Source organism: Carassius auratus, chromosome 50 (assembly GCF_003368295.1).
Source record: "Carassius auratus strain Wakin chromosome 50, ASM336829v1, whole genome shotgun sequence".
In the NCBI taxonomy this organism is placed as follows: Eukaryota; Metazoa; Chordata; class Actinopteri; order Cypriniformes; family Cyprinidae; genus Carassius; species Carassius auratus.
In genome coordinates, this window is record NC_039292.1 from 14,535,073 (window position 1) to 14,552,039 (window position 16,967).

The 16,967-nt window shown below is 38.3% G+C and overlaps 1 protein-coding gene across 1 annotated transcript in view; it reads left to right on the plus strand.

The window, feature by feature from the left end:
* Nucleotides 1–16,755, plus strand: part of LOC113067113 (ankyrin repeat and BTB/POZ domain-containing protein 2-like) — a 50,167-nt gene extending 33,412 nt beyond the window's left edge. Inside the window, exons 5-18 of the mRNA XM_026239384.1 lie at nt 6,036–6,188; nt 6,892–7,057; nt 7,180–7,269; nt 8,211–8,312; nt 8,898–8,994; nt 10,604–10,739; nt 11,329–11,603; nt 11,819–11,997; nt 12,249–12,354; nt 12,840–12,942; nt 13,149–13,239; nt 13,334–13,402; nt 13,618–13,731; nt 16,049–16,755. Of these exons, the coding sequence (XP_026095169.1) occupies nt 6,036–6,188; nt 6,892–7,057; nt 7,180–7,269; nt 8,211–8,312; nt 8,898–8,994; nt 10,604–10,739; nt 11,329–11,603; nt 11,819–11,997; nt 12,249–12,354; nt 12,840–12,942; nt 13,149–13,239; nt 13,334–13,402; nt 13,618–13,731; nt 16,049–16,252 (1,885 nt within the window). The 3' untranslated portion in view covers nt 16,253–16,755. The remainder of the gene's footprint in view (nt 1–6,035; nt 6,189–6,891; nt 7,058–7,179; nt 7,270–8,210; nt 8,313–8,897; nt 8,995–10,603; nt 10,740–11,328; nt 11,604–11,818; nt 11,998–12,248; nt 12,355–12,839; nt 12,943–13,148; nt 13,240–13,333; nt 13,403–13,617; nt 13,732–16,048) is intronic.
* The last annotated feature ends 212 nt before the right edge of the window (nt 16,756–16,967 follow it).

The window sequence follows — 16,967 nt, forward strand, 5'->3', positions numbered from 1 at the left end:
TCTGACACATCTAGTACTTACAAGTTCTTAAAAACATTTACATATTTTTTGTTTGATCATTTTTTTGTCTCATCTACTGAAAGTTAGCCAGAAAATAAATAAATAAATCCTTTGTCCTGTGCATTCGTAGATAGCTGCACGCATCTGTGAATCGCATCCTATGCATTTGAGAATTGTGAAACATTTCTTGTGTCAAGACCATATAGACTTTATAAAAACATGGACATAGTGTCCGTGACGTCACCTATGGGTTTCAGTAGAACATTTTTGAAGCCAAAAGTAGGCGGAGCCGACTGTCACCATCTTGGCAGCTCGTCACCATGTGTCGAAAATGGGCAAAAAGGCGGGAGCTGGTTGCTGAAGCCACGCCCACCTAGCTCGACGGTGTTGACAGTAGCGGCAATCCACCTGTCACTCAAGTGCCCCAAACCTTAATTATGCAGAACCTTAAGGCTTAATATAATTTAAAAGGATGAGTTATAAAAAAATTCACCCCCCTCACAGTTGCCATGAAGGGCAAAATTAGCTATATAGACCAAAATATTTTTTTCTACCAGGCTGTAAACATGTTTTTTTTTTTTTTTCTGCTGTAAAGTTGGCCATTTTAACATGGGGAGTCTATGGGATTGACTCCCTTTTGCAGCCAGCGTCTAGTGGCCAGTTGACTAATTACCATTTAAGTCACTTTCGTATGGGCTTCACGAGAGAGGGCAGGAGGTTGCCACTTGGTCAAGACGTGCTGACAATCCACAAATAAGTGGACTCCACCCACCGTCTACTAAAGCCAATCAGATAACAGCCACATTTTGCTGACCAATCGTAGCACAATCTCGCTATTGCCAATCAGTTTCGCTTTAACATCAGGGTGGTCTCTTCCTGAGATAACTTCATTTATCTGCATTAGGTCAAATAGGTACTTTAAGGACCATACAATGGGTACAGTAAAAGATGTTTAAAATTGGATTTCGTAAGACTGCTGCATTAAACAGTGTGACATCTAAATGTCTCTTCGGATGCAGCTTTTGTGTTTCCTCTGCATTGCAAAGATTAATTTTGTTGATATTTATACAGTTTGCTTGGTAACAGCCCAAATGTCTTATTATTCTAATTGGCTTATAAAAATTGTCATAAGAGGTAAAAGATCTGTTTAAACCTATTTTAATTTCGATCACTGCTGTGAACTGACCACCACAAAATATCAAAAACCTCATGTATCGTTAGATCCACATAGCAGCTCATATACATCACCTTGACTGAAAAACTGGGAAATGCTGTTGGCTGTTGTCTGAAGGCAGTTTAACCTATTACACAAACACAAATGTTTATTATGAGGTTGAGTTCAGTTATTTATTAGTCAGTTACGTATGGACACTTTTATTTCTTTTTTGAATAACATGACGCTTGCATAATCCAGTATAGCATTGTTCCCATAGCCGTGATTTAAAGCTCTGTTTCTCTGACACTTTCAAAGGCACGTAAAATATAATAACATGGCTTGGCATGATACACAGTCTAATGGTTTTACGAAATCCAATTTTTAACATCTTTTACTGTACCCATTGTTTGGTCCTTATAGTAGCTATTTGAGCTAATGCAGATGAATGAAGTTATCTGAGGACGAGACCACCCTGATTTTAAAGCGAAACTGATTGGCAATAGCGAGATCATACTATGATTGGTCAAGAAAAATGTGGCTGTTATCTGATTGGCTGAAGTAGACGGTGGGTGGAGTCCACTTATTTGTGGATTGTCAGCACGTCTTGATGCAATAAATGTTTTACAATTCGCAAATGCACAGGCTACGATTCACAAATAAATAAGTTTATAATATGTTTAATTTTTGTTCATCTCTTTACATTTAATTGTGGATCATAATCTATTTATTTGGAATTAAGCAACAATTCTGTCTCCATAGGTCTTAATCTGACAGATATGACTATTTTATATTTTTTCCCCCCGTTTGGTCATGATCTATCTCAGACATCTCATTCAAATCATGCATACAAAGTAAAAAACTGGTAAAGAAAAAAACAATGTATAGCCTGAATGCACTGTAAGTAGCTTTGGATAAAAGCGTCTGCTAAAATGCATACGTGTATGTCTTATCTTTATAATGAGTTAGAAAATCATTAGAAACGTATCCTAGTGTACTGTAAGGGGTTATGGCTAATATCTAGTCAAAATATCTACAGCCAAGCGGTAAGGTAATAATTATTAAACAAGAAAAAATTAGATCGCAATTTTGAATGAGCTGTAGACTAATAAAACAATAACATAGTGTTATTTTTCTAACCAATGTCTGGTCTTTGGGGCATTAATCAACTACTTTAATGAAAGACCTTTTTCAAAATTTGGTGGAATGTAGTACACTATTTACACATGATTTAGGAATTCAAACAAATATACAAAATAACGCTCCCATTCAAAGTAATGCTGGGATTAATTAATCATCCTCCTCTGCCAAACCGCGAGAAATTCCTGCCTTGAAACCCACAGCATTTGATATGCAGCGGTCAGAGAGTTGTCTGCCAGACACTACTGTTGGTATATGACTCAGAGACATGCTTCAGCATTATATACGATTATAGCGAGGGAAACAGCCTCTCGGTAGAATCACCGTCACACATCTCTGGTGTAATCTAGTCACATTAGAGGCCTTAGCACATGTGTAAATGTCTGTGCATGCTAGTCAGCCACATTAGCCCAAAGCGCTATACAGTTCCCACAGGCCCTGATTAGCCGTGCTTTGATGTAGGCTGAAACTGATCTCGGGTTTTCGGGTCGAAGGCCACGGGTTGAACTTGAGCCCTTGATTCAGAAGTGTGGGTAGTTGTTGAAGCGTGACCCAGGGGCCAAACGAACAAGAGATGGAGGGGCGCAAAAAGACTTTTGCTTTTCACTAGCGTAGCGCTCTGACAACAGAACAAAGGCGAGGTTGTAAAAATGTTGAAGAGCTTAAATTTCATGCTGGTTTTGTTTTTCCTTCATTAAAGAGCAGGTCAGAGGTGAGGACTACGCATCAGGAGTTACATATCTGTGTGTCCCTGAACGTGTGGCCAGTACTTGTAACCTAGCATGCTAACAGAGCTAGTGCCATCATTTGTTTGTTGTTTGAAAAGCTTTGAGGAATCAATAATTCCATTAAGCAATGGAAAAGAGCTGGCAGGCATAGTATCAAGTGTGTATTTAGATTTGAGTGTTGTGCATATTGCTTTTAAATGATGCTGTTAGTAGCAGCTATCAGAAGTGTCAGACATTTTCAGACGGACGGTTCCCATATTTCAGAGAGAAGTGTATTTAAATAAATAAATAAACAAACAAACTGTATTTATTATCATTTTATTTTGTACCCATAAAAAATAAATTGAATTGAATTTGGAGGAAAATACAAATAAATAAATAAAAATATATTGGTTGCTGCTTTCTCTTAAAACCTGGTGGACTTTAATTATAAAATAAAATAATGAAATAAAATTAAACGTTTTACTCATTTATTTATGCATGAAAGAAAGAAAAAAAGAAAAGTCCTGGTGCCCAATAATGTAAACAAATATTTATCCAATGCCTATTCATATAGTTATATGAAGTGTATGGAAAATCCCCATAAACTTTTCCCATCTCAGACTCATTTAGTTAGTGTACTGACTGATGTCTTTTTCCACACACACACACACACACACACACACACACACACACACACGTTTACAGATATACAATCAAATGATTTTATGCTCTCACAGATATCAGCTCCCTCAACACCATCCACCCCCTCTTCTGAGCCACCAAAGTAAACACACTTAGCAGTCTGCAATCTATTCGTCTTGACAGTGATTTTAAGAGCCTGAGCACTTGGAAAATTCACTTGATCAATACAGTAGGCAACTAAAACTGCTCCTCTGAACTATTTTAGTGAAAGTAGTGGTTATTAAGAGTGTTTCTTGATGCCTCTTCCCTCACTTTCCCATGAAGATCTTTCCTTACACTTGGATTAAGGTTGAGTTATTTTACAACCACAAGTCCAACATGTTACTAAACCTCATTTGTTTTTATGACTGTAGGTGTTATGCAGCTCCTGGTTTGCAAAATTACCACTCTTTTAGATTTATCTTTGTTCACACAGACAGATATAATACGTTTTTAGTTTTTTTGGCATGTTCTACCCAAGTCCATTGTTTGTAGTGCAAAAAAGCATGGCTTTTTCACTTTTTTACATGAAAATACTAGGGTTACTTTAGGTTAAATTGGGACATTTGTTCTTAGTCGTCTCAAAAACAGTTCAGGTTTACCTGAATTTACCCTATTTCAGATTTTTTTTTTTTTTTACTTTCACATTTAATTTATTGTGTTACTTGCAAGTTCTTTGTAAATATATTTTTTTTAATTTTACTAGCAGTTTCTGTATGAAACACCAAATTCAACACTACTTTTTGAGAGAAACACCAAATTTTATAAAAATTATTTTAGTGAACCACCAAATTTTGAGTTAAATATCACATTTGTCTCCAGATTGTGGGCGAAACACTCAATTCTTTACCAATTTTCTTAAGTAAAACACCAAAAATTTTGAGATAAAAACCAAATTCTTTTAGTGAACCACTACTTTTTTGTGAAATACCACATTCTTTAACAAATTTTGATAGAAAAACGTATAAACCATATTTTGAGGGAAACCGCAAATTCACAACACAATGTTATTTTTCAAATTTTCAACGTGAACTTTTAACTTACTAGAATTATTACTCTGTAGAAGACAATGCTTAGTGCTATTGCACCCCTTGTGGCAGCACTGAGAATACAACATAAACTGAACAATATCCTCTCTCAAAATGTAAATGTAGCTTCTCTAAATTGAGTTTCGCCTTCAGATGTTTCACACTTGAAAGCTGACTTCAGAATTTTTATGGTCTTTTCTTTTGAGCCAAAATGGCTCCCATCAGCAGAGTTGATCTGTTTGTTGTGATTGAGCGCCTGTAGGTCTCAGGAGATTTGTTTCTCTGTTGCGCATGTCTTGTGTGTTTAATGAGCTTCACGCTCCTCTCGTTTCATCTCATTTGCATGTCTTGCCAGGCTGATAGACTCTCGGTGGGACTTCTTTGGTTTGTTGCTTGACGTCATTGTGTTCCTGCTGTGAATCTAGCGATCTGGGAACCCACATTTACATTTTGGTATCGTCTCTAAATCCGATGTGAAGCTCACTTTCTCTAAAGGGGATGGAAAGCTGAAGAGATGTAATGAAAAACCAGCAGTACTATTAGCTGCGGGTATCCTCATCTTCTTATCAGGGTTTTACTTAGAAAAAGATTAGATTAGGATTTGGGAAGGGGATGCTGTACCTGTATCAGTGTCTGGTGATGATACTTCACTGTTCAGGCTGACTTAGATGTTAAATATAATTTATAATTATAATTATAATTAAATATAATAAAAATATAATTTTTGCTACAAATGGCCTTTAATGGTGACAGTTCTGTATTCAGGTCTGTATTATCTGAAGAAAGCTATTTGTAAGCATTTCCATTCACCTCGCCGGCAGTTGTTCGGCTGCCACAGGGCCTTCAGAAGTATGCATCTGTCTCAGAGTAGTTGAGATATCAACCAGCAGGGGTGAACCGGGTGAACCACTTGACCCTGGGTGAGAGTGCATGCATTTAGGGGGTTTTCACTTCAGTCCTATTTTAACTTGTTACACAACTGTGGATCTCAGCAGACTTGACTCACACACACACACACACACATTCACACTATAGACAGTCGATAATTATTTGTATATAAAAACAATAGTATTTTACAGTATAGTCAGTTTTAGCTCACTTTAGGAATCAAGTCTGGAATCTAAAAGACATTTTTTTATTACATCTTGGACAATAAAATTCTTAAATCTCAAATACCAAATCTGAAATCAATTCATGCCTTTCACTATCATCAAGAGGACAATGGACCATTGTAGTTACTTACAGCAATGAATACAATGAAAAACTGTTGCAATATTAATACAACAGTAGATTGGAATCAAACTTGTTTTTTGCCATCCTCAGGCCATTCCTCCTCCTCCCCCCGCTGATGGAGTGGATGCGCGTGGCCATCGTTCACGCGGAGCATCGCCGCAGCTTATTGGTGGACAGCGATGATGTCAGACAGACGGCACGGCTGCTCCTGCCCGGACTGGACTGTGAGCCCAGACTGCTGAAGTAAGACCTTCACATCATACTACATATCACACATTCATATCTGCTGGACGATAAATGAGTGAAGGAAATGCTTTGAGGATCATGAAGCATATTCAGAGAGAAGAAAAACCGTGAGAGATACAGGGTGGGAACTTTTAAAGTCGCCAAAAACTCCCTAGAAGAAGAATCATACCGAAAAACACATTATAAACCACATATTAACCCCCTACTATCCACTCAGAACACCTTAACATACAACACCTTTTATGTAGCAACTACTTTTTCTTCAAAAAATGAATAAAAAATTAACCATGATTTAAAATCATGACTTTTAAGGTGTCTTGTCAAGTTCTTCAATTGTGATGATGTTGTTTTCAGGGTATATTTTAGTGTTTCCATCACAACATTGTAAGACTAATTAAATTATTTTTTTTTAAATGTCAGCAGACTTTTAAACGGCACATAAAATGTGGCAGAGCTGATTCTATCAGACATGATCTCATGCTCCTCCTTATATGTGACTTTCCATCAAACTGCATTAAAACACTGGCAAAGACCTTCAGCAAAGCCTCAGATTTTTACTGGTCCTCAAGTGCCCAGCCTTATACTTAATGATTTGAAAACACTTCAGGAAAATACAGCACTCCACCCATGAAAGCATGGACTGAACTCCACCACCCCTTTCTCTTTCCTTCATGCATGTTTTCTAACTCTTCTTCTGTAGGCCCGAGTGCTGCTTTAGTTCCTTCAGGCGGCTGGATGCCAAAGCCGCTACAGATAAGTTCCAGCTGGATCTGGGCTTCCGCATGCTGAACTGCGGCCGCACTGACCTGATTGGCCAGGCCATCGAGCTGCTGGGGCCAGACGGTGTCAACAGCATGGATGACCAGGTACGGTGAACTCAGAACCACAAATCAGACGTTAAGAGCAACTACACATCACTCTGTTACACTGATATCATGTTTTGGATCCAGGTGTCACACACTCTCTCTCTCTCTGTGCATCTGTGTAGGGTATGACCCCGCTTATGTACGCCTGCTCAGCTGGAGACGAGGCTTTAGTCCAAATGCTGATCGATGCTGGAGCCAATCTGGACGTAGCGGTATGGACCACCAGTTACTCTCATTCTGTCACTGTTTTTGGATGTTAAGACCTGTATAAACCAAGTTCATTGTGATTAAATGTTGATTCAATATTTACTACTACTACTTATAATAACAGTAAAACTGAGTTTTCATGATTCGTTAGGGAAAAAAAGAAAAAGTAAATGTGAGTGTGTTTGTGGGTGGGGTTATTTTTTTAAAAAAGAGATCAAGTCTCTAAAGCAGCATTAAGTATCACTGATATACTGTTATAGTTTATATTAATGTTTTAAATATATATACTTTTTAGTTAACATTTATCATTTTATAAAAAATAAAATAAAGAAGCAAGTAGGTTTAAGGGTTTTCCCCCTCAGTTAATGTTAATTTCAAGTAACATTGATTTTTTTTTTTGTATGGTTTTTTTATTAAAGTTTTTTTTTTAACTATAAAACTCTGCTCTGAACAAAAACTTTTTTTTTTTTCAATTTTTTTTTTGAATTTCTTATTTTAAAATTGTAAATGTTATATCTTTTATATTTCTAACAGATTAATTGTTCTGCATCAAACCAAAAAAAAAAAAAACTACCTTCACAAAACCTAAATTTTTACAGAAAAAAAGATCGAGCAGCTAAACAATTAATAATAATAATCTAGCTTGTTATTATATAGCTTTGTCCCAATTCAGGCTGATTCTGTTTGAGGAAGCAAATTTACTTTAAAAAGTGTAATCAGAAATTTTCTTTAGAGCATCTTTAAAAATATTACTGTCATCAGCCTGCAATAATTTTTGGGAAAGTCTGGGCTTTGACAGGAATTTAGACAGCCTTTGTCACACCGCTGTGATGCATTCAGTCTTCGAATGCAGCCTCAGATTGCATTTTTCCATGCTGTGAATGCATTTTGTTACATGTTTATTTAGTACTACAGCCTGTATGAAAACTGATGGTCTTGTGTTCAGGTACCCGTTTGCTCTCCCAAACACCCTTCAGTCCATCCAGACAGCCGCCACTGGGTGGCGCTCACATTCGCTGTGTTACATGGACATATATCAGTAGTGCAGGTAACAAGCTGCTTGTTTTATTGCGTGATGTATTGCTTGAATTTATACGTATACTGTTTTAGGACATTGTTTATTCTTTGAAGTGAACTTTACATCTTACGGCACTTTTTCACTGCGTGGTACGATTCGACATGGTACGGCTCAGTATGGTACAGCACGGCTTGACTCAAAAAAAAAAAAAATACAGGTACCAGGTACTGTACCCAGTGGAAAAAAACCCCAAAAGTGAACCATACCAAGCCGTACCATCCAGTGGAAAAGCGCCATTATAGAATATAAATCCTATATTATTTTTGCAATTTAAATATCCTTACAGCTTTGGTCTGCAAATTTAAAATAAACCTTTAACTATACTTTAGGTAGAACAAATATACGCCAAAAATACTTCGCTTGATTTTATTAAGTACTGTATATCTCTGGTAAGAACATCTTTCATTTACATTAAGTATACCAATTGGATATTTGATCAAACCTTTTTTTGTAAGTGATGTAACATTATTAAATTGTAGCCACAAAATGTATGTTTCAGCCATTAGTGGTTTTTGTAGTTTATCTCCTAACCTACATGTATGTCTGTATCTTCAGCTTCTGTTAGACGCCGGGGCGAATGTGGAAGGAGCAGCCGTCCGTAATGGACAGGAGAGCAACGTTGAGACCCCTGTCCAGCTGGCATCCGCCGCAGGTGTGTAGCACAACTCCTTCACTCATGCCAGCCTCTCTAAACCCCCATCAGCTCAGATTAAGATTAAGGTTGGTCACTCCCATCCCAAACAGGAATCCCTAAAAATATGGCCCTGTTTTGGCAGAGCAAAGCCAGACTGTACAGATCACAAACTGTATGAGAGTTAATGGAATTGGGTCAAGAAGATGTGTTTTGCCAAAGCTCAGAGCACATGTTTGGGTTGAAACCATTAATACATGTAGAGATGTTCACCAGGAAGTTCTGCAACATTTAAAGGAGTCAAATCTTGTTTTTTTTGCACCTTTAGTATGTACCTCAGTCCATACTACATTATTTAAACTACTACCCTATTTGTCATACTTTCACTGCGTTTTAGTCTGAAGGTCTTGTCCTTGTGCTTTAATCCCTTCGAAAGGTTTACCCTGATGAAGGGATTAAGGGTGTAGGGCAGGGGCATCCAAACCGTTTCCTTGTGGACACTGTCCTGCAGAGTTTAGCTCCAACCCCAATTAAGCACACCTGGACCAGCTAATCAGTGTCTTCAGGATCACTAGAAACCTCCAAGCAAGTGTGTTGGAGGAAACTCTGCAGGAAATTGGGGGACCAAACCAGTTCAGTTTAGAATGACCCTGGCGGCCATGTTTGTCTTTTGGTGTATTTATCTCATTTGGGACACAGCGTAAATCCTTAATAGACCTTAACGAGGTTAGATGCCATATTATATTAAACATGAAAACAAAGGCTGCAAAGAAATCGCATATACTCTTGAGTAATTTGCCGTGTTGTCATTATCATGTGAGTTTCCAGCTTCAGTTGTCTCACTTCAGTGCCTTCATGGCCTTATGGGATAGTAAAGTGTCCATCATATGCACACTTCAGAATCTCATTAGAAGTACTAGGCTAGTCAGGTACGTTTTGCCTCTTTTTTTATGATTACTATGAATTCGAACATACTTCTTTTGACAAATACTGTTTTTTGACTACTATACAGTAGGGGATTATGCAAATTTAGATGCAGGCTTACTGTATTAATGGCACGCACTAAATAAAGGTTAAATTTAAAAAAAAGAAAAGTTTTTATCTACTGAAAGTTGTTTTAGAAAGACATCTTGTCATCTTTATGTTGTTAAACAACAGTACAACCTTAGAACGCACTGTACTTCTATCCCTCAAAGCCTAGTTTTCGTTCCTGTCAAAACACTGACAGACTTCACCACCCTGACTGAAGTCTATACCTCACAGGGCCATGTTTCTGAACTTCAGTAGGCATTCTTTATTGTAAATGCAGGTGTAATGCTAATATTTCATGCTTCTGTCATCAATAAATCTAAAGAAAGCAGAGTCGATTTTAGATGAGGAGGAAGTTGCGAGTTCTGAAAGTTACACTGTTTTCATAGTACATCAAGCTCTTTTATCTCGAAAGATCAAGGAAATGTGGCTTCCTTGTGACATGACCCTGCTAAGGCCATTACAGTAACGATCATGAATTGCATTCTTTTCTTTTATTGTGGTTCTTTCTCATTTATTCTCCAGAGTGGTGCAATCTCACCATCTGTTTCTCCTTTTCTCCTTCTCCTCTGGTCACTCTCCTGCTTTCACAATCTCGCAGGGAATTATGAAATGGTTAGTTTGCTGCTGCTGCGCGGTGCAGACCCCCTGCTGAGGTCCCAGGATGGTAACGCACTGACATCATCGCTCTATGAGAACATGAACTGCTTCAGTCACGCTGCCGCCCATGGCCATAGGTAATACCTCCCAATCACCCCCAGCAGCCTGGAACAGATCACACTAACACACACACACTACTCACCCCCCACAACTCAAACACAACTGCATTACCACATCAGCTATCCAACTTTATTTCTATTCATCTAGCTTTCTATCAATTTGTCTAACTTTTCCAATCATTCATTATCTATCCTGCCAGCCATCAATTTTCGTCCAGTCATTCCTCATCTATCCTGTTATATGTCCTTCTAGTCATCCATCTCTCTTTTTGTCTACTCGTTATCTATCAAACTAATCATTAATCTATAAACATCCTTTATTGATCCATTTTGTCCAGTAATTCATTATCAATCCACCCAGGTATCTGGCTATCAATCCAACCAATCATGATTTATTTTTCATCAATCTGCTTTTGTAATTAATAATATTACACTCGTGTTATACCCAACTACCTATCTTCCATTCTATGCACATATCTATCTACTGTATGTACCTACCTATCTACTCATCATATGTCCAAGCGTTCATCTTCTATGCACCCATTTAGCTTTGTATTGACCTGCTCATCCATCTTTCACTGAACTAAAGCACATTTATGTTCTCCAGGAATGTTTTGCGGAAGCTCCTCTCTCAACCTCAGAAGGCAAGAGAAGATGTGCTCTCACTGGAGGAGATCCTGGCGGAGGGTGTGGAGGCTGAGACGCGGGCGTCCGGCCGGAATGGACATTCTCTACCCCCTCCTTCATCCCCAAACCTCAGCCTGGTGTCAGAAGATGCCCTACCCAAACTGTGTAAGGCCCGAATGAAAGCTCTGCAGGAGGCATCCTTCTACAGCGCAGAGCACGGCTATCTGGATGTCACCATGGAGCTCAGATCATTGGGTAGGTTAGATGCATGACTACCCACAGAATCGTAAATAATTTACAGAGAGCATTCAGAGTGTAGTTGATAAGTAACACATTCAATAATAATTATAATAATATATATTTTTTTGTTTTATGGAATTTCTTTCTTTAATATGGTAATGAACATCTGAGTTCCCAGAAAGCATTGAAATATTTGTAAACAGTTGTTCACATATTGACTGATTCTGCAGGAGTGCCGTGGAAGCTCCATGTGTGGCTGGAGTCGCTGCGGAGCGCTCAGCAAAAGTCCAGAGCCGGAGTCATGCTCTCCCTTCTGAGAGACTTCACCTCCATCAAAGAGGAGGATTACTGTGAGGAACTAGTCTGCGTCGGCCTTCCTCTGATGTTCAACATCCTGAAGAACAGCAAGGTAAAAAAAAAAAAAAAAACTGGACATTCGTTCATTAAAAGCCCATGTAACAAAAACCACAAAACAACAACAAAAAAATCAAACCTAGACTATGAATTAAAACATGTCAGTTGATTGTGGTTTGAAATATAAAATATCTGAAAAGGACACCATGTTCTAATTTTTTTTGTTGTTTTATTTTTGTACCAGAAATTCATACCTGGGTGGACAATGGCTGTTTAAATACCTTCTGACTAATTCTTTCTCTATAGAACGAGGCGATAATCCAGCAGTTGGGCGTCATTTTTAGTCAATGTCATGGTCCTGCTCCACTTCCTTCTATCCAAGAAAAGAAGGCAGCTCTCTCTGCTCAGCTCGGTAATACACTCCATCTTAACCACAGTTACATTTATGAACCTGCGGCATTTACTGAATCTTCTAGTTACCCAGCATTGATTCAAAAACAAAAACTAAAGTTTGTCAGTGATACTGTTTTCAGTAACTTGGTAGTGCAGTATGGAAGACTATTTCTGCCACAGAATAAAAATAAAGGTAGATGCGACTTTTTTGTCTGAGATACTAAGATATAAACTCACAAATACAGTCAAAATTGCAAGATAACTTATGTGAAAAAAGTCAGAACGTTTATTTATATTGCAATTCTGATTTTGTTTCTTGCAATTTCGAGATTTCTACATCTTACAATCAAAATTGTGAGATAAAGTGTCACTTATTGTTATTTTTCAGTGGTGGAAATGGTCTTCCATAGTGCAATTATAGTTGCAGTTCATTTTTATTTCTGTCTGTAACGGATTATTATGGGAAAATCTTGACCCTGATGTCTCCGATTCATCTTTCCGCAGACCCTCACTTCCTGAACAATGCAGAGATGTCCGATGTGACGTTCCTCCTGGAGGGCAAACCGTTCTACGCTCATGGGGTTCTGCTGCTCACGGCGTCCGACAGGTGATTCGGTTACCTTACTTACATAAAAGTAATCTCTTATCTCGTAAGGCAGGCGTTGCAGATTTGCAACAGTTAAAAACTAACTACCTTATTACTCCAGATACATATTTTATGTATCTGGAGTACTAAAAACTTAATTTGAGCCTGAGAGGGTTAAAAACAAATGAACTGTTAAGAATAAAGCATGTTGTCTGCTGTGAAATCAGGTTCAGAAGTCTGCTGGCGCTGAACGGGACAGACAGCACTCAGCCTCGCAAGGAAATCGAGATCAGCAACGTCAAGTACAACATCTTCCAGGTGAGATCAGCTGAGTCCTGGTTCAGCGGGCTGAGACACAACACTGTTTTAGATGTAATCAGGAATTTATCACTGTCTCGTCGTGTTTATACAGATGATGATGTCATACCTGTACTGCGGGGGGACGGAGTCTCTGAAGATGGACGTCCCAGAGTTACTAGAGGTAAGACAAACAAGATACAGGCCAACCCACAGAGAATGGTCACAAGGTAGATCTTGGCAGTTCATTCACAGTCACTGCCAATTTTTCATACTCTGGAACCTCTTGAGTTTACATGCAGTAATTCAGGATCTAACTTTATCTGGAGACTGAGACTCAAAAATAGAATGAATAAAATAGATGAAATCATTGTTCACTCCTTTGTTTGCTTTCTGTAGTTAATGACAGCAGCCAGTTTGTTCCAGTTGGGGGTGCTACAGCGGCACTGTGAAATAATCTGTGCTCAGAACATTGACCTTGACAATGCTGTGAACATCTACAACACTGCGAAGGTAAACAAAAATATATAATTATGTAATATATATATATATATACACAACTATGAAAATCAATAAGATGCATATTTACATAAAATTATTTTATATTCTAAAATAACAAAAAACTGTTTGTGTGTGTGTATATATATATATACACACACACACACACACACAGTGGGTACAGAAAGTATTCAGACCCCCTTTAATTTTTCACTCTGTTATATTGCAGCCATTTGCTAGAATCATTTAAGTTCGGTTTTTTTTCTCTCAGTGTACACACAGCACCCCATAATGACTGAAAAACACAGAATTGTTGACATTTTTGAACGTTTATTAAAAAAGAAAAACTGAAATATCACATGGTCCTAAGTATTCAGATCCTTTGCTCAGTAGAAGCACCCTTTTGATCTAATGCAGGCATGAAGTTTTATGGGAAGATTCAACAAATTTTTCACACCTTGATTTGGGGATCTTCTGCCATTCCTACTTGCAGATCCTCTCCAGTTCTGTCAGGTTGGATGGTAAACGTTGGTGGACAGCCATTTTCAGAGTTCTCCAGAGGTGCTCAATTGGGTTTAAGTCAGGGCTCTGGCTGGGTCATTCAAGAACAGTCACAGAGTTGTTGTGAAGCCACTTCTTCGTTATTTTAGCTGTGTGCTTAGGGTCATTCTCTTGTTGCAAGGTGAACCTTCGGCCCAGTCTGAGGTCCTGAGTACTCTGGAGAAGGCTTTCGTCCAGGATATCCCTGTACTTGGCCGCATCCACCATCTTTCCCTCGATTGCAACCAGTCGTCCTGTCCCCGCAGCTGAAAAACACCCCACAGCATGATGCTGCCACCACCACGCTTCACTGTTGGGACTGTATTAGACAGATGATGAGCAGTGCCTGGTTTTCTCCACACATACCGCTTAGAATTAAGGCCAGAAAGTTCTATCTTGGTCTCATCAGACCAGAGAATCCTTTAGGTGATTTTTAGCAAACTCCATTTCGGTTTTCATGTGTCTTGCACTGAGGAGAGGCTTCTGTCGGGCCACTCTGCCATAAAGCCCCGACTGGTGGAGGGCTACAGTGATGGTTGACTTTCTACAACTTTCTCCCACCTCCCGACTGTATCTCTGGAGCTCAGCCACAGTGATCTTTTGGTTCTTCTTTACCTCTCTCACCAAGGCTCTTCTCCCGATAGCTCAGTTTGGCCGGACGGCCAGCTCTAGGAAGGGTTCTGGTCATCCCAAACATCTTATGGAGGCCAGTGTGCTGTTAGGAACCTTAGAGCAGCAGATTTTTTTTGTAACCATGGCCAGATCTGTGCCTTGCCACAATTCTGTCTCTGAGCTCTTCAGGCAGTTCTTTGACCTCATGATTCTCATCTGCTCTGACATTACTCTGTGAGCTGTAAGCTCTTATATAGACAGGTGTGTGGCTTTCCTAATCAAGTCCAGTCAGTATAATCAAACACCGCTGGACTCAAATGAAGGTTTAGAACCATCTCAAGGATGATCAGAAGAAATGGACAGCACCTGAGTTAAATATATGAGCGTCACAGCAAAGGGTCTGAACACTTTCCGTATCCACTGTATATACACAGCCACACACACACAATAGATAAATCATTACCACCACAGGGTTTCTGTAGGTTTTATGAATATATGTATATCTGAGGGATAAAGTCGATGTTCTCTAAATGTAAATTAGTTGTATTAGCAACACTTCAAAGTTAGAAAATGTCAACACATCTGTTACTTTTTATTTATTCATTAAAAAAAAAAAAAAAATATATATATATATATATATATATATATATATATATATATATATATATATATATATATATAGAGCTTTTGAAAAGCTCTGCTCCCAATCACTAGAATATTGAAATAATTATGATCACACTGCAGAAACATGATCTGTATTTCCGTCTGGTCTTCTAGTGCAAATATCTAGAGATTAGTGAATTAACACATTTCCTTCAGAAGCAAAATTGCATTTTATTTTTATCAATTTCTCAATTAATGATTAAAACAAGAACAAATATTGGTCAATAAGACAACATTTCAAATGGGAAACTAGTTCATACCCTGGTGACATTTGTTCTCGTTTTAAGCATAAACTCATATTTTGTTCAAGACTTCCTATCCTCAGTTTGCATCTCAAGAAAATGGATCTTGATTTAAGGATGTTTAGATGTTTTCACTTTGCTCTAATTTAAGACCTTTTTAAGGCCTTAATTTATTTGAGCAAACTAAGACTTAAGACTCAAAAACCCCTGTAGCAAAGTGTCTGTCTCTGGTAACGGAGTGCATTATTAGATTGCGTATGTGTGATTTTGTCCAGGCTCATGGAGCGGTGGAGCTCAGTACATACTGTGAAGGTTACTTCCTGCAGAACATGGCAGGTCTGTTGGAGAGGGAATCCTTCCGGACGCTGATACTGGGGTCCGGGACACGGAGCGGCTCTGGAAAAGACTCCCTTCTGGAAGAGCTGGAGGCAACATTAACACGCAGACTACGCTCGCTGCTAGTGACTTCTCGTGTGTGAAAGGAAAAGAGAGGAATATATAGAGGGAAATACACAATAAAAGACATGAAGGTGTAAATGTTAAGACGAAAGAGAGACTGAGGAACTATGAAAAGGAAATGCTCTTGAAACAAAGAAAGAAACAGATGGATAGACTGACGGAAGTTTCATGAATTCTACGAATCATATATCGGACGCAAGCTTTGGGAGCTTGTGAAACATGACATCAAACGCTGCAGTGTTTGTGTGGCTAAAGCTATCAGAACTAAAGTATGTGTGTTAAATTGTGGACAACAGTTTCCCACACGTAAACTCGATGCCATTTTGTACAGAGTTTGGGTAAAGTGGGAGGCTAGAGCATATTTCTCTTTTTAAATCCATAATTGTTTTATTTTAAACTATTATAGATGAATCTTGTAATGGAGGAAGACAGGGACATTTTCTATTTAAAATGTGAGATTATTTAAGTTGCCATTTTATCTTGCTTCATGCCAAGCAAATAAAGTTATATATAAGCTAAAAAACGTGTACGTAAAATTATTTCCAAACAGCAACAGAAGACCCATCTCAAACAAGTTGACATTCCATTAGTTTCTAAAAAGAAATATTTTTTGCACAACACTGGTGCAATCTACCCACAAAATATTTAAAATATGGTACTGTGTGAATTTTTTTTTTTTTAGCAGAATTAACCGCAGAAAAAGGAGATTTGACGTTTTTTCAAATCTTTAAAAAT